Source organism: Sebastes fasciatus, chromosome 16, assembly GCF_043250625.1.
Source record: "Sebastes fasciatus isolate fSebFas1 chromosome 16, fSebFas1.pri, whole genome shotgun sequence".
NCBI lineage: Eukaryota > Metazoa > Chordata > Actinopteri > Perciformes > Sebastidae > Sebastes > Sebastes fasciatus.
In genome coordinates, this window is record NC_133810.1 from 18,649,428 (window position 1) to 18,669,724 (window position 20,297).

At 39.3% G+C, this 20,297-nt stretch overlaps 2 protein-coding genes across 7 annotated transcripts in view; one reads left to right on the forward strand and one right to left on the reverse strand.

The window, feature by feature from the left end:
* Positions 1–10,626, reverse strand: part of kif20a (kinesin family member 20A) — a 119,795-nt gene extending 109,169 nt beyond the window's left edge. For both annotated transcript variants that reach the window (XM_074611699.1, XM_074611698.1), the window contains exons 1-2: positions 10,495–10,626; positions 6,976–7,086 (exon numbers count right to left, since the gene is read on the reverse strand). The gene's annotated coding sequence lies outside the window, so the exon portion shown is untranslated. The remainder of the gene's footprint in view (positions 1–6,975; positions 7,087–10,494) is intronic.
* wasf3a (WASP family member 3a) lies at positions 6,407–20,288 on the forward strand. Of its 5 annotated transcripts, none has more exons than XM_074611713.1 (9): positions 6,407–6,550; positions 14,757–14,921; positions 16,279–16,413; positions 16,507–16,660; positions 16,744–16,861; positions 16,956–17,140; positions 18,453–18,680; positions 18,771–19,063; positions 19,220–20,288. In XM_074611713.1, the coding sequence occupies exons 2-9, from the start codon at positions 14,789–14,791 to the stop codon at positions 19,375–19,377; spliced, it is 1,404 nt and encodes a 467-aa protein (XP_074467814.1). In that variant the 5' UTR covers positions 6,407–6,550; positions 14,757–14,788; the 3' UTR covers positions 19,378–20,288. The 5 variants fall into 5 exon arrangements, with proteins under 5 accessions (XP_074467814.1, XP_074467812.1, XP_074467813.1 ...); XM_074611711.1 differs by lacking the exon at positions 6,407–6,550 and adding an exon at positions 10,158–10,397 and having other exon boundaries at positions 14,713–14,921; XM_074611712.1 differs by lacking the exon at positions 6,407–6,550 and adding an exon at positions 10,158–10,397.
* Positions 20,289–20,297: the final 9 nt, after the last annotated feature.

Genomic DNA, 20,297 nt, shown 5'->3' on the forward strand with positions numbered 1-20,297 from the left:
GAGGTCAAATTGTGTCAACCTGAGTTACGTTCAGATGAGCGCACTGAAGCTGACCTGTGTACCAAGTGTAAGCCTGCACCGGCCTGTTTAAAAAGCCCGCTTTCATTGCACTCCTTGATGTCATTATATCTCCAGTGGGCCATGTGCCTTCAGTTGACAGCCTCCTGGTTTGACGACATTATTTTTTCACAGCCACCCATCGGTGAAAGCGTTCCCAAATCGGCTGCATTTGTGATCTGGCAACAAATTAGGCCTTTCATAAATGCGGAACAATGACAAGAATTCCAGTGTTTGGACTATAACTTTCAATGGCCTGTTTCAGTGAAAGGGCGCAGAAATGACTGTCACCTGTGTATGAAATAGTTGAGTTTATTATTACAATTTACAATAATTTACAATTATTGTTGCCTTATAATAATGAATTTCTTCAATGATGATTAAGTGTTATGCGATTGAAAGTGTAGCTCAAACTGTTTTTTTTTAGTGTTCAATTAAGATCATATTGGTGTTCAGTCAAGATCCACAATAACTGTCAAACTCCAGTCTATCACCTGATATATACAGACAGCTGCTGTTGTACCTCATCAAAACATTATGCAATAAGGTACTCTTTGGTTAGAGAACCAAAAATAGATCCAACTGCCAAAAATAAAGAAAACATGTGCAGAATGACAGATACCAAGTATAGTAGAAGCAATGGCTTGCAGACAGGGGTTGTAGTACCTGTGATAATTAATCTGTTGACATCTCATTATTGTAATGGTCATGTATAAAATGCCAAACACTCTCAGCTGCTGTTATTTATTGCTACCTTGGCCCAAAGAGGAGACGAGGGCCGCTTGCCTAGAATATTTGGCAGGAGCTTCAGTGACAAAGATGAATAACTTGCTGAAGACATTATGATTGCATGTGTAAGTGTAGGATATCATCTCATAGCCCAATTACATTTATATATATTAAAATATTTACTGGTACTGCATTTTGCATAAATATATGCTCAAATCATAACATGGCAAACTCAAGCCCAACAGGCAACAACAGCTGTCAGTGTGTCAGTGTGCTGACTTGACTATGACTTGCCCCAAACTGCATGTGATTATCATAAAGTGGGCATGTCTGTAAAGGGGAGACTTGTGGGTACTCATAGAACGCATTTTCATTAACAGATCTTGAGGTCAAGACGTTTTCCGTCACCAAAATTTAGCGTCACTTTGGAGTTTTATTTAACCTCCTTCGTGACATGGTTGGTACCAATGCATTCCTTAGGTTTTCTAGTTTCATATGATACCAGTATCTTCACTCTACCTTGACAACTGAGCCCGCTACAACCTAAAAATCGCAAGTTGCGTTTATATATATAGTATATATATATATATATATACTATATATTATTATTATTATTATTATTATTATTATTATTATTATTATTATTATTATTATATCATATATTATTATATAATTATATTATATATTATTATATATTATTCTTCATACTGTCCATAGTTAAAATGAAAAACAACACAAATGCAGCTCTGAATCCGCTGACTGCATGTGTCAACCCAACCTCAGAATTTACTCTCAGGCAGTTTCTTCTAAATTGTTCATTGTGGACTTCACAAAGAGCTTCACTTTGCTCATGTTGTGGGAAATAAAACTATTATCATGCATAATAAATCACGTTTGCTATAGACTAGAGAAGCATTCGCTGAATGCCCAGAGATCTGACACTAATGACTAGGGCTGTCCTCCACCAAAGTAATTCTTAGTCGACTAGCACTCATGCGATTTTGTTGACTAATCAATTAGTGGATTTAATCGACAGATTTGTAAAATTGAGTTTCTGAGTTTTTCTTGTGTTTACCACAGATGTGCTCATAAGTTTCTTTGAAATAAGTCATTCAGCATGAAAAAAGCATAAAAAACTACTAAACGACTAAAGAAATCTTAGTCAACTAAGACCAAAACAACCGATTAGTCGATTAGTCGATTAGTCGACTAGTCGACGATGGGCAACAGCCCTACTAAAGACATATAGTCATATTTTCTCTTCATCAAGAGAACGGAGACTAGAAGGCCTGAATCTAGCATAGATATACACAGCGAAGGACACTGTGTGAAAAGGAAAGGCCTTAATGCCCACATGTCCTGTATGTATTTCACACTCATACCACATACTCTGACTTTTTTCCTCGTGGTAAACAGATTTTGGTGCCCAGTCAGACATAAACAGTAAATGTGACAGCACATAATAGAGACCATATCAAAAATAAGTCTTGCAAAAAATTTAAAAGTAAAAAGGATAACTGCATTAACTCTTACTATTAATAGTACATGTTTCTGAATCAACAGGTATTACAAGGAGCCAGAAAGTGATTGTATAATAAAGAAACATTTCCACCTTATCATGATGCCCAATTCATTTAGTTAGATATCCACCTTGTGGTGAAAAAGTAGTACTACACCATTTACTGTTTTTATGAGCCTGCATGTGTCAGCATGTTGCATGCATAACTTCATCACTCCAACAAACTAAATTCTTGTTGAATATTGCCAACAAAAAATAATACTAAATTAATTATCAGTGGCTGCCAGCTTGTAATATATTGTAGTAGATGGATTTAAATACACAATTCAATGAGGAAGATATAAAATGACATGAACATTACTGTTGCCTCTGGGCATAACAGATCAGCATCGCATCTTCAATCACAGTTATTTTACATCATTGATCTATTCTGCTGGTTTACCATGGAACTGGACTTTATATAAAGTCTGTAGTGTTCTATCAGTAAGATAAAGAAAAAATGGCTCTCATATTAATGTGGACAATAGAAAGCATCAAATGCTAATGAAGCACATATATAGAGATCCTGCTCTCTGGTTTAATGTCATTTTCCATCCGACATGGAATTTGGCTAATAAATGTTAAACATTTCACGATGACACATACGGCACTCAAAAACCAGGTTAACGCAGGATAAACTGAAAGGAAATGGCCCCTTAGTTTCATGTATAACAGTCAATTATGAGGTTGATTTGCTTTGGTGCTGCTTTTATTGGTACAATTTTAAATTATTGAGGTAAAACACACATGTGAATGTTGTGATTACTATTGTCTTTGGCTGCAAGAAGTCTCTGGGTGTTGCCCCCCACCCCCCGTCCTTAGAGAGAAGATGCTTTGGGGCTCAGGAAACCAGTCTGAAAACGTGGCGGCTGTTCCAGATTTCCTTTTGTTTTATGACTGTGTGAATACAGCCAAAGTTTACCTGAAAACTGGCTGCTCATTCTCTCCTCTTTATATCTCTATTAGAATTGAAGTGCTGAAAACTCTCAGAAGCCTCGCGTGGCTGCACTTTATGGCCTCGTCTACTTTGCAGAGATATTGTCCTTTCTTCCTACCACCCAGCACACACGATGAGATTCCTCGGCGCACACAGTCACACAGGCTTTTAGACACTCATTAGCCCCTACTAATACAATAAGTGTCACCTTCCATTACATGGTGCAGGGTTGGATATCAGGATTGGAAACCCACCAAATCTCCACACAAGGGGCGCTACCCCCTCATGCACGGCATTGTCTTTCAGCCACAATGTCGAATTGTTTTCTCTTAGCTCTTTCATGCCTAAAATATAAATATGTACATTCAATATAGATATGCACAAACTGAAAGTTTTCACAGACATATAAACAATCTTGTAGACTATCTTTGAGGGTAAAAGTAAAGTGACACGCATTCCTTCATCGTGTGGATCTTCATGTTTAACTTTGGGTTTTGTTTCAGAGCAGGCAGCTGTTTAAGGATCCACCGCACCCCGCCCTATACAAGCCCGTTGTCTCGCATATGGACAGCACATGCGGAGTTGTAAAAAATCTTAATTAAGACTCCTAATTCTCCGTGCCGTCGCCTGACCGAGGCTGTGCGCTCACGTGAAGCGTTGCTGAACACAGCGTGAGAGAAGATGTTGTTGGACAGGGACCGTCACTTTCCTGGCTTTCACAAAACAGGGTTTAAATTAGTTAAGCTGATATTTCATTGGCTGTGTAGATATTTGGCTTTATATGCAGTAATTGTTGTGCTGCTACTGTTGTGCGAAATTGTGTTGGTTTCTGTAAACTTTACAGCCAAAGAGCCATTTGAGTAAACATTTTTTTTCAAGAAAATATGGAATTTGAGTAAGCATGTTTTTCATTTGTGGTGTTGAATTTCTCTTAACAACAAACATGATCTTTCACTTCTAGAGTCTAAGAGAGTCAGATTAATAGTCTTCATGCACATGTTCCTCATTATACCGACACGCTACAGTATGCTGTACATCACCACATGTGTAAAAATGTGAAGTGACAAGTGTTTGCCACTGTAAAGGTGATTTCAGCTCTGGGTTTTGTATGTAGCCCTTTGGTTCGGAGGCTTCTCCCTCTGAGCGGTGGCAAAGGGCATGTGGTCCTCTGCGTGCAGCAGATGCCCCGAAGAACACTTGCGACAGATGAGTCGAAAATGAGCGTGACATGTGTTAAACAGGCGAAGCCCCGCAACACTGACATTTGACAAGATGATGGGCGTAGGCAATCATTATTGTCTCCACTTAAGCAAGCAGGAAATATTCAGGGCTGATGCCTGTGAAAGCAAAAGCCATAATACAAATCAGCCTGAACAGATTTTCATTAATGATTGAAGTGTTTGAATAGATGGTGATCAGACGTAAACGCAATGGGCTGGTTAAGTGAGATCTAGAGATTAAATGTGCAAATATCCTTATGGATCCATATTACAGATTTTAAGACTACTATTAGTCAATAATATCTTTATAATTGAAATATTAAGTGTCTGAGTTTATGAATTCTTTCCTCAGACACTTTTACTCGTCTCCACACCCTCACAGACCCTCGACCTCGGTCCTTCCTGCCTGACAAAGGTGCCAACGATGGCGAGTCAGGCATGGGGAAGAACATGCCAAGGAGGTGCCCCCCTCCTCTCCTCCCCCATCTACCCACCCTCCAGAACCATTTGGACCACAGGGAATGGGTTAATCACATTAGAGGCCCAGAAGAGAGATGGGAAGTAGACAGTACCGTGACAGCCGGGGTAGCACTGGCACGACTAATCCCGTTAGGCCGAGGAAAAAGGGGGACGCCATCGCGCCTACAAGGCTGAGAAAGAAAAAAACATTTTCCCAGGAATGAGTTCACCTGTATGGTAACACAGAGAAGTTGGCCTGTTGATGCCTATTAGAAGAAACAATCGCACTTGGCACATACAAATGTTTTTTTCATGCTGGGCACCAATTTATTGTCAGCGCGTGAAAACAAATCAGCAGCAGACAGTGGCATTGCATGAGATCCTCTTTCATGCCACGGCGAAGCAGCCCCTTTCAACCCAGTGCTATCAGTCCCCCAAACAGTGAGAAGATGGGGAGGGGTGCTGTAAGAAGGATAGAGCTTACTTCATCTGCCATTGTAAGTGCACCCGAGTTCAACCTTAATGTAAACCTTTGCAGGCAGGATATGAATAGGATGCTCTCTATAAAAATATATCCTGCTGGTTAATCCGGCAGATGGCCACAGCGGCGGACACTACAAGCGCGGCTGGCCACTGCAGGGGTAACAGGGAACGTCCGATGAGCAGCCACTCCTCAGCCTGGGAGATGTGGAATCAAGATTCTTAACTCCCCTTAGCAACGCTGCGAAACAGAGCCGTCAGTTTAGATCCATCAAGTTTCTACTTAATCTCGCCCACCAGTTTTTTCTTTCCATTTTCTCCTTTTTTGTATCTCTCCCTTTTGTTGTGGGGATTAAGCCAAGTGGTAAAACAGTGATTTAATGATCTTTCCATGGCTATGTGCACCACTTAAACCATGAGACAAACAAGTTGAGGCATTCTAAGAGTCACCCCCTCTAAAGGCGGCTGCTCAGGAACTGTGAGGCTTTTGATACGGCCTTAAGCTCCGGCTGATTATTTTTCTCACTGTCGTGTGATGTGCTGCGCTCTGCTATGGGAAAAATTGTAGATTTTGTGCTTTGTAAAGGCCCATTGTAAACAAGATGAGAAAAAAACAGTTGGATAATTTCTTGATGATAGCTTTATAATAACAAGGTATGGTACATTTTAATGATTTGTTAATGCAGAAGAGAAGCGGTACTGTTAATTATCACAATACAAAATAATTAAAAAATTAGACATCTATTTTTACAGGTATAGGTGTGGTTAATTATTTTAATCAATCGACTAAACTTTAGTTATAAACAAATAACTAAACAAACCCCCAAACGATACATGTGATATGGTTGAAAGCTCCCAAAAAAGCTAGTAAGTAGACGTTGACTTGGGTTGGGATTATTACTTATTCTTCTTATTATAGGCAAATTCAAGAATGAATTTCAAAGCATAATTTAAAAAGGTGCTAAATGAGGGATTGGGAGTATTTCTATTGCCTCCACACAGTTCACAACATGGCGACAGCTGAACCGGCAGCTCGCGGCTAACGGTGCTAGCAGTGAAAACAACGGCAACTGTGCTGACAAAGCTAACAGTGTTAACCTGAACCGGAAGGTGGGTTATACACTACACAACCACGCGACAGCGTTATCAGCTGTAACTGCCTTATGAGAGCAGTCCAGAGCGTTTGTCTTTACATAACAAATAGTTGTTTGATGCTATATTAATGCTCTGGATGTCGTATAGAGAACCTTAAAGGCCACACAGATGAGAAGTCCTAAAAGTGCTATGGATGATGTGATAACAGCTATTGAGACAACATGACAGAGCAAACTCCTTCTGCTGATGAAGACCGTGTGAAATGGTCGAAAGCTATGAAAAAAGCCAGGATCTTGTTTTGAAATTGTTTTGTCATATCCCCAAATACAAAAGGAAAATGTGTTTTTAATGGCACTATACTGTATATTCACATTAAGTTTGAAGTCTTATAAATGTTTTTATAAAAGTGTCAATGGAGTATTGGGAAGTCGTTCTCCTACCTGGGATTTCTGGTTGTCTGGTTGTCTGAGGGGAAGAGTAGGACTCGGTTAACTCAAGTGCTGCTCCTTAACTTTCTCTTCATCGCTCACAGGGCTGATCAGCAGCAGGATCTATTCAATGGAGAAACATATTCATTTGGACATATCTGTCTTTGTGCAAGCCTCAGATACTGTGTACCCTAGACAAGAATAACAAATGAATGAAATACACACATTACATAGCCAGATAGGGCAGCTCCTGTCAACATTTAATACATATTCATAGAGATAAGAATCTTTTTAAACTGCTTACAGCTCTCTTTAATGACATATTTAGAAATTCTTACAATCATCTAAAAGGACATACAGTATATTTTAACCCACAGATTAAGTGCTCATTCACTTGTGCTACCAACGATAACCAACAGATGGCACCAAGTGAAAAGTGAAGGTGAACAGTATGAGCATCAGATGACTAATTTTTAACTTAATGACAGATAAATAAAGAAGTTAAATACTACAGTCTTACGTCATTTTTTTACTTTTCTTTTCAGTGGAGTTTAAAAGGGTACTCCAGCGATTTAGTATTTCCATAAAGTTGGGGGAGTCACAAAAAACAGATAAAAAATGTCAAAATCAAAGCAGAAAAAGCTGAGATGTCCTGACTTGTAGTCCCTGATATGGATCAAATAACGCTCCAACCTATATTTCCCATAATGCAACTTATATTGTCAACTTTCATTAGATTAGAAGACATCATCAGGGTTATTTTTTCAAACTTTGGAGAGCTCCCTTCAGAGCCACAGAAGACATGCAAGTAGTCCACTTTGTAACGAGTAAATTAACTTAAATAAAATGATGATACATGAGCAGGGCTGTTATGGAGACACAACTCTAAAGACTAAAGTTCCCAACACACTGAATGGAGCATTTAAATGTTTAATGACTCTGCCAGACATGGATACCACAAGTAAAGGGATCCTGAATCACTTATTCAACTGTGGGTGCTTGTCTGATTATTCCCACTTTGCTTCAAATCTACAGACTCCACAGACAGCATCTCTTTAAAAGGTTATTCGTGGTTTTATACAAATTATACTAGAGAATTATTCTAACTTCAAAGCTAAATATGAACACACACAAACATGAGGATTTATACACTGCTGCACATGACACTGCCCGGTGTGTGTAAGTGTGTGTGTGTGGCGCTCACTCACTGGGTAATAACTGGCAAGGCATTGGCAGTGATCAATATGGAGTAGGACTAGAAAGCCATAATAGGAGGACAAATATCAGAGGAGAGGCAGTCTGGGCGTCTGTGTGTAATGGATGATAGAGGTGTTAGTGTTAGGGCCGGTGTGCAGTAAGTGGGTAAGCTGGTGGTTGGCTACATTGTGTGATGTGAAACCAGCAGGGTCAATGATGGCGATAATGGGGAGGGTAAGTACTGTATTGGGGTTAATACTTCTGAGCTGGCCAAGAGATTATGGCACTGTCTAAAATATGGAAGACCCCTCAGCGAAATGCTTAATAGCAAACTGACACCATCAAGAGTACATGTAGAAAAGGACAGACAGAAATAGAGATTATTGTATGTGACATATTGTAATCAGTTTTGTGTTGATACATATACTGTAGTTCAAATAAAGCTTTGGAGCTATAATCAAATGTGAGGCTGCTCTGCTGTTTCTTCCACTGAATTTCCTGCACCTGCCTTAATATAGAATATCTCTATTTTAAAACTTTTATGTTGTGGGTTGCATACTTGCTTCTTCCAGTTTTATATACTGTCTCTTCTGCCCCCCTTCTCCCTTTCTTCTTACACTTGTGTTTTGAAAAGTACCATGTAAATAAAGTTTGCTTACTTGCTTAAAATTCCCACTTACAGCAGCACTCATGCAAATGAGTTATTTTGCATTTTAAACCCATCTCTAAGGCAGATGACACCAAGATAGTTGCATTAAACAATGTCTGTGTGAAGCAAGCAATACTCCTGTACCAACTATGAGTTATAGTACTATGGCGTCCTACATATTAAGATTTAAGCCCTCATATCTGGGTTACACTAGTCCCTCCCACAATCCAGATGATGCCATCTGTGAGAAAAGAGCAAATCAAATGCTGAGTGCAATACATGAGGAATAATCAAGAGTACAAGGAAGGCTGCGGAACAAGATGTCTCCTACTTTTGGACCTTAGAAGTACATTCTGCAAAAATGAAATGCTCAATGAATTTAATTTGATTTTAGTGCTGAAGCTATAGTGAATTAATCAATTTGTCAATCAACAGAATTTGTATTTAAAATAGGTCTGTCAAAGTTAACGTGATAACGCAAATTTGTTTTAACGGCACTAATTTATTTAACACATTAACGCAATCGATCGTTTGGAGGTTGTAGTGAGATCAGTTTTAAAGCTAAGGCGAAGCAAAGCAAAGGAGGCTAAATAACGCTCCAAACTTACATTAAATTTTGCCGAGGAAAGGGGTCCCTTGACCTCTGACCTCAAGATATATGAATGAAAATGGGTTCTATGGGTACCCACGAGTGAGGATTTCTGAACAATATTTGTCATTGTTTTGTGTTGTTAATTAATTTCCAATAATAAATATATGCATACATTTGCATAAAGCAAGCATATTTGCCCACTCGCATGTTGGTAAGAGTATTAAATACTTGCCAAATCTCCCTTTAAGGTACATTTTGAACAGATAAAAAATGTGCGATTAATATGCGATTAATCATGATTAACTATGGACAACCATCGGTTAATCACGTTAATTAAATATTTTAATCGATTGACAGCCTTAATTTTAAAAAATTGTCCGCCAGGAAAAATGCCAAACATCCAGTTTACTGCTTCTCAAACAGTGAGGATTTGCTTTTCTCTGTTCTATAATCACATTATAAATTGAATATTTTTTTTTCTATTTGGGACTCTTAGTCAGACAAAATAAGTAATTTTGAGACCTCTTGTTAGGCTATAAATCGATTAATCGAGAAAAACAAGCCCTAATCAGCACATTAATCAATAATGTTGCAGCCATGATTTGATTATTGTTACTATTGATAATTAGAAAATACTACATTAATATCCAATTCATAGAAGGCAGGGAATGACTTCCAGCGCATTAAAACAGGACTAATGTATCACTGGCTGTCGGACGGCTGGCATGATGACAGCGATTGGATGACGGGAGTAAATCTGCTGGCTAAATCCCCTCAAGGCTCAAGCTGTGATTTGGACCAGAGGGGTTTGTTGTCAGAGTGAACTCCGCCCTGCAGAGATGACTACTGACAATGTCCAACACACGACTGCAGCAGGCCAGCAAAGACTTTGTTTGATTTGGATAAAACCACTTGGACCCGACTTTCACTGCTCCCTCCCGGCGTGCTGACGTCACAAAACGTACGTTAACAAGCTAACCCAGCGGCAACTCTATGGTAGGATAGATACTATTGAGCTTTTTAGAATCTTCTGATGCCGCTGACACATAGTTTTATATTGCCGTGTTTCGTGTACGTGTATTGAAAAAGTTACCTGCTGTATAGACGTTTCAACTTTGTGTCAAGAAGAACAAACAGCTCTGTGATTGACAGCCGCTTCACAGAGCCTCCAGAGCAGAGGACCGACGTGCTAGCATGTAGCTAATGCTAGTAGCAGAGTGCGGTTAACTAGTGATGGCGAGATGAAGCCTCATGAAGCTTTGAAGCTTTCCAGCAAATTGGTTCGGAAAAGGGTTCATTGCTCGAGGCTTCATGTGCTCACGAAACCACCTGGTGGTCAAAGAGTGTAAAACAGACAAATATGATCTTAACCATGTGATAAGATAAGATACGATATTCCTTTATTAGTCCCGCAGTGGGGAAATTTGCAGTGTACAGCAGCAAAGGGGATAGTGCAAGAAACAAGATGCATAAGCTAACACAGTAAAAAAGAGCTAAACAAAGTGTAACAAAATATGAACCAAGTATAAAGATTGGAAGTATAAAAATAGGAGTCTATACAGTATTGACAATAAACAGACTATTAACAAAATTGCACAAGTGGAAAATGATATTGTCAGTGAGAATTAAATGAAAATCCACCTGAAAATATCAGGTTATTGTCAGTTTGTCAGTTTTTGGTGTGTAAGTGTAAGTGCTCTACTGGGATCAATGCTGGTTGTGGTCTACTGGGAACACAGATCTGTGATATACTGTATTTTGCGCCAGTAAAGGCTGTTGGGAATGACTATAAACAATGAAAAAAAATCTATTACCATATAATCAATTTATATATATGATATATATATCATATTTAATAAAATGTCTATTTAGTAAGTATATTATGAGTATATAAGATACATGGATAATAAACTGTAATTGTTTTGTGAGTAATGCATCTTATGTGTGCAAACCAATCCTAAATTAATAATTGCATTGTAGTGTAGTGTAATATAATATAATAATTGCAGGAGGGTTAATATTAGTGTTCTGTGTCACTTCTGGAAAGCGGCATTGGTTGAACCAGTGAAGATCTGAAACACTTCATGAACCAGTGGGCGGTACGGCCGGGCAGCGAGGCTTCGGATGTCATCAATGACGTCATTGGTCTAAAACAATACAAGCCTCGATACGCGCATCGCAGGAAACTTCCTGGATTACTCGACACACGCTCCGAAGCCTCGGCACAGCACGTAACATCACTACGGTTAACGCTCACGCAATGAATTATGGGAAATCGCTCACCTGCAAAAAATAATTTAATATTTTATTATTTTTAATATTAATATAAATATAAATATTATTATTAATAATAATAATGGTGATGATAATGATGATGATTTTGCATATTCATAAATGAAGGATAGCGTATGTAATTTAAATAATTTTAACAAGATAATTGAACTTTTTTGTGAATAATTATTCAAAGCAGAGTATATGTCTTAAAACATGTTTAGGGGGATCTTTAATTTGTCTATTTGTTTAGACTGTAGGCTATGTAGCTCTAAAGCACTTGATTTGCTCGTAAAAATAAATAAAAATATGTATATATATATATATATATATATTTATATGTGTATATATGTATATATATACACATATGTATATATATATATGTATTTATATATATACATATATATATATATATATACAGCTCTGGAAAAAATTAAGAGACCACTTCAAAATTATCAGTTTCTCTGGTTTTACTATTTATTGGTATGTGTTTGAGTAAAATTAAAATGTTTGTTTTATTCTATAAACTACTGACAACATTTCTCCCAAATTTCAAATAAAAATATTGTCATTTAGAGCATTTATTAGCAGAAAATGACAACTGGTCAAAATAACAAAAAAGATGCAGTGTTTTCAGATCTGGAATAATGCAAAGAAAACAAGTTCATATTAATTTTTAAACAACACAATACTAATGTGTTAACTTAGGAAGAGTTCAGAAATCAATATTTGGTGGAATAACCTTGATTTACAATCACAGCTTTCATGCGTCTTGGCATGCTCTCCACCAGTCTTTCACATTGCTGTTGGGTGACTTTATGCCACTCCTGGCGCAAAAATTCAAGCAGCTCGGCTTTGTTTGATGGCTTGTGACCATCCATCTTCCTCTTGATCACATTCCAGAGGTTTTCAATGTGATTCAGGTCTGGATATTGGGCTGGCCATGACAGGGTCCTGATCTTGGGGTCCTTCATCCACACCTTCACTGACCTGGCTGTGTGGCATGGAGCATTGTCCTGCTGGAAAAAACACTCCTCAGAGTTGGGGAACATTGTCACAGCAGAAGGAAGCAAGTTTTCTTCCAGGACAACTTTGTACTTTGGCTTGATTCATGCGTCTTTCACAAAGACAAATCTGCCCAATTCCAGCCTTGCTGAAGCACCCCCAGATCATCACCGATCCTCCACCAAATTTCACAGTAGGTGCGAGACACTGAGGCTTGTAGGCCTCTCCAGGTCTCCGTCTAACCATTAGACGACCAGGTGTTGGGCAAAGCTGAAAATTGGACTCATCAGAGAAGATGACCTTACTCCAGTCCTCTATGGTCCAATCCTTATGGTCTTTTGCAAACCTCAGCCTGGCTCTTCTTTGCTTCTTTGGTGCTCTGACAATGTTCCCCAACTCTGAGTGCTTTTTCCAGCAGGACAATGCTCCATGCCACACAGCCATGTCAGTGAAGGTGTGGATGAAGGAACGCCAGATCAGGACCCTGTCATGGCCAGCCCAATATCCAGACCTGAATCCCATTGAAAACCTCTGGGATGTGATCAAGAGGAAGATGGATGGTCACAAGCCATCAAACAAAGCCGAGCTGCTTGAATTTTTGCGCCAGGAGTGGCATAAAGTCACCCAACAGCAATGTGAAAGACTAGTGGAGAGCATGCCAAGACGCATGAAAGCTGTGATTGTAAATCAAGGTTATTCCACCAAATATTGATTTCTGAACTCTTCCTAAGTTAAAACATTAGTATTGTGTTGTTTAAAAATTAATATGAACTTGTTTTCTTTGCATTATTCCAGATCTGAAAACACTGCATCTTTTTTGTTATTTTGACCAGTTGTCATTTTCTGCTAATAAATGCTCTAAATGACAATATTTTTATTTGAAATTTGGGAGAAATGTTGTCAGTATTTTATAGAATAAAACAACAATTTTAATTTTACTCAAACACATACCAATAAATAGTAAAACCAGAGAAACTGATAATTTTGAAGTGGTCTCTTAATTTTTTCCAGAGCTGTATATATATTTATATATATATATTTCTGTCATTGTTACATCTCAAATGAGGAACAAACTGCTTGCTAGGCTTCAATTGATAAACAGGTGGAAACTGTCTGCTGCGGTACACTGATAAGACAGCCAAAGAATACACTGCTGTCCTAGAAACTGATAAATTGGCCCCTGTATTTATGACTTCATATCATGCTTCATATTTGTTAAAAATGTGAGGATGTGAACTTCATTTTGGTGTTACAGCTCCAAACTGTCACTGTCAGTGAAGCAGTGTAATCAAACATTCAGGGGTCTCTCTGATTAGTTTGCCAGAGTGCACAGAATATGAAAATGATGGTAATTATGGCAAATTGATGTTCTTATTGTTACTAGAGTGCTGGCTCGCCCCTACCTGTAATTACTGGCAAACACTCAATCTCTTGTTTCAAGTCCATTCAATAAAGGAGTGCAAAGTGACTTAAAAGTCTGTTTTCTTCACACCTCCTTTGTCACAATAAACTCGCCAAATATAACAGCTGTTGTGGAGCATGTTTAATCCTTAAAAAAAAAGCTCAATAACATACAATAGGTGTACCACTTTGATAGGTGGTGATAAATTGTGACATTCAACAGCAAGTGACACAATATTCAATACAGCAAATGTAACAAAATCATAAAAGGTTTAATTCTGATTTTGATGCCGTCTACACTTTTTATGACTCTTTTTAAACTAATCAAAACAAAAAAGGATAACAGACTGCTTACTTAAATGTTAAATTCAGTTTTGATAAAATAGACAATTACAATAGCTTTTTATACATTTTATTAGTGTTCATTTGTATCTGATACCTGTGAAATTATAGAGAAGGTACAGAAATACTGGAAATCATTAATGATACAGTAACAGTTTTGTGCATTAACCTGGACTCAATGCTTAATGCATACTGTAGGTCAGTGTAACCTGAATGCATTTAGAAACCATTTGTGATTACACTTGATGTTGTTTATGAATATGGATTAATGTGTTACTATTTCTACCCTCAGGTTGTACTGTAGTATACAATGAGCTGTCCTCTGACCCCCGGCAGGTGCTGCTGTGGCTGAGATGTGAGCGGGGGTCATGCCTTTGGTCAAGAGAAACATTCAGCCTCGGCACCTGTGCCACGACGCAGTGCCTGATGGGATTGGCAACGAGCTGGAATGTGTGACCAACAACACGTTGTCTGCCATCATCCGCCAGCTCAGTAGCCTGAGTATGATCACAGTAACTCATATTTATCAATGTTTGTATCAAATCAAGTTCAGGTGCTTCTTTAATGTGAACTCATTACAGGAGGGAAGCTGTATGACCTGCTCCAACCTTTGAGCAAAATCACCCCAAATTAGCATAAAACAAGTTCTATACTGTGTTAGGAGTGCTTAAATTTCCTTAATCCTTGGAATGTGATTATCAGAAAACAATTACCATATGCCAGTTTTGATTGTTTTAGGCTTTTAACAAACCAAAAGACACATTAAAAGTAAAGCAATTATCATCTAACTTTTTGAGTAAATGTACATTATTATCCTATGCTGACATCTATACTGTACACTCTAATCAATCGATTTGTACAGAAACAGAGTGGTTTAAATAAAGGCTGGGAAATATATCAATATTATATCAATACTGTGATACGAGACAAGATATTGTCTTAGATTTTGGATATCGTAATATCATAATATGGCATAAGTGTTGTCCTGGTTTTAAAGGCTGCATTACAGTAACTTATGTGACCGATAACTGTTCTATTATTTGCCTTTACCCACTCAGTTTTTATAGCTACATTACTGATGATTATTTATCAAAAATCGCATTGTGTAAATATTTTGTGAGAGCACCAATAGTCAACCCTACAATATTGTTACAATATCAATATTGAGGTATTTGGTCAAAAATATTGTGATATTTTTATCCCTATTGCCAGCTGTAGTTAAATGGTTAATGATGTGTGGCAATGTCTATAAAAGCATTGGTATACCTGTGTGTGTTTGTTGTGAAGGTACTACAGCGTGTGCATTGAAATGTGTGGAGCACAGAGAGAAAAATGTAGAGGGATAGACTATTTTGGGAAGCAAATTTACTCCTGGACATCTGGCCCATGGATGCTCTGATTAGTGTGTGTGTGTGTGTGTGTGTGTGTGTGTGTGTGTGTGTGTGTGTGTGTGTGTGTGTGTGTGTGTGTGTGTGTGTGTGTGTGTGTGTGTGTGTGTGGGGATTTAGTGAAGTTACAGGAGCTTAGAGCTTACCGTAAAGCTTTGTATCACAGGCAGATAAGACGGAGAGTGAGTGGGCGGAGACACAAACAGAGGCAGTCTAATGTTAGCTTCCACATTAAGTGGATCTGAGCTGTTTGACGTGTGCTATTAATGCTGTTATGTGCTGGGACCAAACACTTAATGCTGGTGTATAATCCAGAGACATAGAATGGATTCAGAAATGCACAAATATCTTATCATAGATATAATATTTTCCTGTGTCATGCAATATGCTGCACTTCTTTCTTTTACCTCAGAGGTTTGAAACACCTTTCTATGTATTAAGAGCTTCCTTCCTTTTCCTTCCGGTTGCAGGTACACATGCAGAAAACGTTTTTGGGGAGCTTTTTAACGAGGCAAACACCTTTTATGGCCGCGCCAACTCTCTCCAAGACCGCATTGACCGCTTGGCCGTCAAGGTCACCCAGCTGGACTCCAGCGTGGAGGAGGGTTAGTACACTTGAAATCTGTTGATGCAATGTCTTATTTTCATTTTCACGGTCATTATATCAAACTTTAAATGCCTGTCTTTCTGTTTTGTAGTGTCTCTTCAGGACATTAACATGAGGAAGGCGTTCAAAGGCTCGACCGTCCAGGACCAGCAGGTTTTGTCCAAAGGCAGCACTCCGAACTCAGTGGCTGAGATGCACAACAGCAGCGACAGGCCTCCTCCCCTCAGCACCCTCACTGCTTACAGGTACTGCATGTGTTATAAAAACTACAACATCAACAGGTTTTCAGTTGTCTCAGTTCATGTGCAAAATAGTTTTTTAAATACAGAGAGGACTCCACTGATGCGATGAAATTCTACTCAGACCCGTCGTACTTTTTTGACTTGTGGAAAGAGAAAATGCTTCAGGACACGGAGGAAAAGAGGAAAGAAAGGCGGAGGCAAAGAGTGAGAGCACACTCTAATCACTGCTTTATGTTTATGTATTTTATGACAAGTGGGGTTTCATCTCCTTTCCTGTCCCTCAATCCACTTTTCCCAGGAACAGAAACGATGTGTGGAAAACAGCACCTTTCCGCGCGAGGTGAAGAAGGTCAGAAAGGCTCGAAACCGCCGGCAAGAGTGGAACATGATGGCATTCGATAAAGAGCTTCGTCCAGATCACCGCCATCCGCAGAGTCTCCGCCGAGAGGCGTCGTCTGAGGGCTCGCTCTCCCCAGACGGCAGGTTAGTGCTTATTTTCTGACACGAAGTAGAGATGCAAAAGGAGAATTTGTGTATTTGCCTGTGTCCACAATGAAAATCATCAAGTATCGGGATAATACTGTAAAAATGTGCAAAAATTAAAGCAGCAGCATGTAGGATTTAGCAATTTCTAGCAGTGAGGTTGCAGATGGCAACCAACTTCTCCCATGTGGCAAGTGTGTAAGAGAACTACGGTGGAAATGCAAATGTCCCTATCTAGAGCCATTGTTGGTTTATCTGTTCCGGGATACTGCAGAAACATGGCAGCCGGCTCCGTGAAGAGGAACCGCTCTGTATATGTGGGCTACCTCCAGGTCTGAAAAGTGAAGCCAATGCTGAAGTGCCTTAAACTTGTATTCTTTCTAATAGCCAGCAGGGGGCGACTCCTCTGGTTGCAAAAAGAAGGCTGATTGTATAAAAGTCTATGGGAAAATGACTCTACGTCTCACTTAATTTATTACCTCAGTAAACATGGTAAACATGAGTTTATGGTCTCAATCGCTAGTTTCAAGTCTTCTTCAATACAGCATGATGTTCTTTAGTAAATTATGGTCCCATTTAGAGTCAAATACACCATAAAGCAGGGGATGCTTTAGGGCGTGGCTACCTTGTGATTGACAGGTCGCTACCAAGGCGTTGCCCGGTCTGGGAGTTGTCCGTGTGTTCATCTTACAACTTTAACCCTTTCACAGTGTGGTTTCTGTTCATGAAAGTTAATTGTAACAATTTGGTCGACTAAAAATGTCTTATTCAGCATTCGGTTGTACCTAGGTCCACCCTCTCGTGTAACTTCTGATTGCAAAAACAAGATGGCGACGGCTAAAAACCAAGATGGCGACAGGCCATTTCTGCCAACAGATCCCCCTAAATGTTACACACTGTTCCTTTAAATATCATAAGAATTGTCCTGATGACATAAAATGTCCCTTATCTCTCTGTCCCTATGTTTCCTCTCAATCTTTAGTTTTAAATATCTTTAACTATCTAAAAAAAAAGAAGGCAACATTTATCTTAAAAACCTACCTTTGAAAGATTGTATAACTGTGTTATATACAGAAATATGATAATCCAAATGTAGATTTCTGGAAATTGCAGTGAAATTAAAGACAAAGATTGGGAGGAATAAAATATACACTGTACTTTAGTAGAGGGGGTAGATCCTATTTTCATGGCTCAAAAAGTAATATCTCTGTTGTGTAAAAGCTTCAGTTTTGATTTTATAACAACAAATCCACCATCTGGATATGTGTAGGCATCTGCATGAGAAGCTCTCTGTTTTTCATTGTTTATCCAGGCCTGACCTCCCAGACTACCCCGTCCCTCCACTGCCTGCCCATGCTGCTTGTAATCGTGCCAAGTCACGTGATTACGTGCCTGGGAATGCACACCCCTCGCCACCTGTGGAGCATGAATACCACAGCATTGATGTCAACTACAACAAGAGAGTAACCTACGCCGCAGCGGCAGAGCCTCACACTGCGGACAGAATGAACGGCTCAATACGTCCAACTGCAGATTACAAGTATGCTTTTGTTGCATAATCAGAGAACAAATTAAATGTAATATCTCTTTTCCACTGCAGCATAATCCTCTTTCTTTCTCTGTCGTCCAGCTCTCTCCCCCCACCTCCTGCCACGGGCCCACCCATCCCATCAGCCCAGACAGCCTTTGGTTATCCACTGGGTGTACTACCACCAACACCGCATAATGGAGTTCTGCACGTAGGCCCAGGCTACCAGCTCCCACCTGTACCTCCTCCAGGGCTGCACATGTTCCCTCCTCCCCCAGGTCCCCCACCTCCACCCCTCCCTCCCCCAGCTGCATTCTCACACCTAGTAGGCGGCAGAGCTGAGACTAAACCCGTGAGAGATGGGAGAAGTGATCTGCTGTCCGCCATCCGAATGGGTGAGTCAGGGCGCGGTTTATTCTGCATTGTTTTTCTGCTGGTCAGATAAAAGCAGACATGATTGTACAAAACTATAAACTGACTGCGTATGCTCTGCGTTACAGGTGTACAATATGTGATCTTATTTTAATATACTGTATGTGTGCCCTTATTAGGCATCCAGCTGAAGAAAGTTCAAGAGCAGCAGGAGCAGCAGAATAAGCGGGAGCCGGTGGGGAACGATGTGGCCACCATCCTGTCCCGACGCATCGCCGTGGAGTACAGTGACTCTGATGACGACTCTGAGCTGGACGAAAACGAGTGGTCAGACTGACCAAACAAAGTGTAGCACCTGGCTGAAGTTTCGGTTTTTACTGCATCTTCAAACTGTGAATGACTCTCTTTGGCTCCACCCAGTGGACTCTACACACCAACCCACCGCTGCCAGAGCACCTTTACTTCATCTTGTATTATTAATGTGCTACATTCATTTTTGATCAGGAATTTGCATGAGTGTGCAGTCGGCACCATTCTTCTGAAAAACAGCTGAATTTTCAGATTCACATTAAAAAGTGGTGAATTGTAATATAACTAAATGTTTAGTTTTCTACCACGGATGAAATGCGAACCATTACTTTTCTCACTTTGTCAATCTAAACTGTGCGTTCTAATAAAATGTCCTCTCCTGATAAACTGACACCTTGAACACACCATACCCATTGATGAAATGTGCAGTATGTCCCACTCCTACTGTAGGCCTGACATGTCGCAGTAGGAAAAGTAATAAAATGATTGGCTGCATTCCATTTAGCTGCTTTACTTTCAGGATCCTGGTACTGTGCATGCTGGCTCACTGTCACACTGTCATGGCTTACTGGAACACTTGAATAGAACACTTGTACTTTTCATATTATAATAAGTAAAAAATGTCTGTTGTGGAAAAGGCCTATTATTCATGAATGAGTGCAGCAATATGAAGTAAATCTTTGAAGGATTTCAGTATATATTTTCATAATCCTGATAATATTTTGGACTAAATGTACCCCTCCCTATATTATATGAATGTTTGGGGAGTAATTCCATTCGATATTTTGTAATTGCTACCTCAATTTGTGACCATTTCACTACCCCACGGTATGTTTAGTAGGGTATCATGATCAATCTGAATACAGATTTGTTCTGCCATTCAATTATTTGTTGTGATGTGTCTTTGAAAATGTTGACATATCATTAAACAATTCTTCCTCCTCATTT

What these genes read in the sequence shown, in the direction of transcription:
- wasf3a (XM_074611713.1), top strand. Translation starts at nt 14,789, where the DNA reads ATGCCTTTGGTCAAGAGAAACATTCAGCCTCGGCACCTGTGCCACGAC. An exon ending in TCGCTCTCCCCAGACGGCAG is followed by an intron (nt 17,141 to 18,452) that starts GTTAGTGCTTAT and finishes TTGTTTATCCAG; the next exon opens with GCCTGACCTCCCAGACTACC. An exon ending in CGTCCAACTGCAGATTACAA is followed by an intron (nt 18,681 to 18,770) that starts GTATGCTTTTGT and finishes TCTGTCGTCCAG; the next exon opens with CTCTCTCCCCCCACCTCCTG.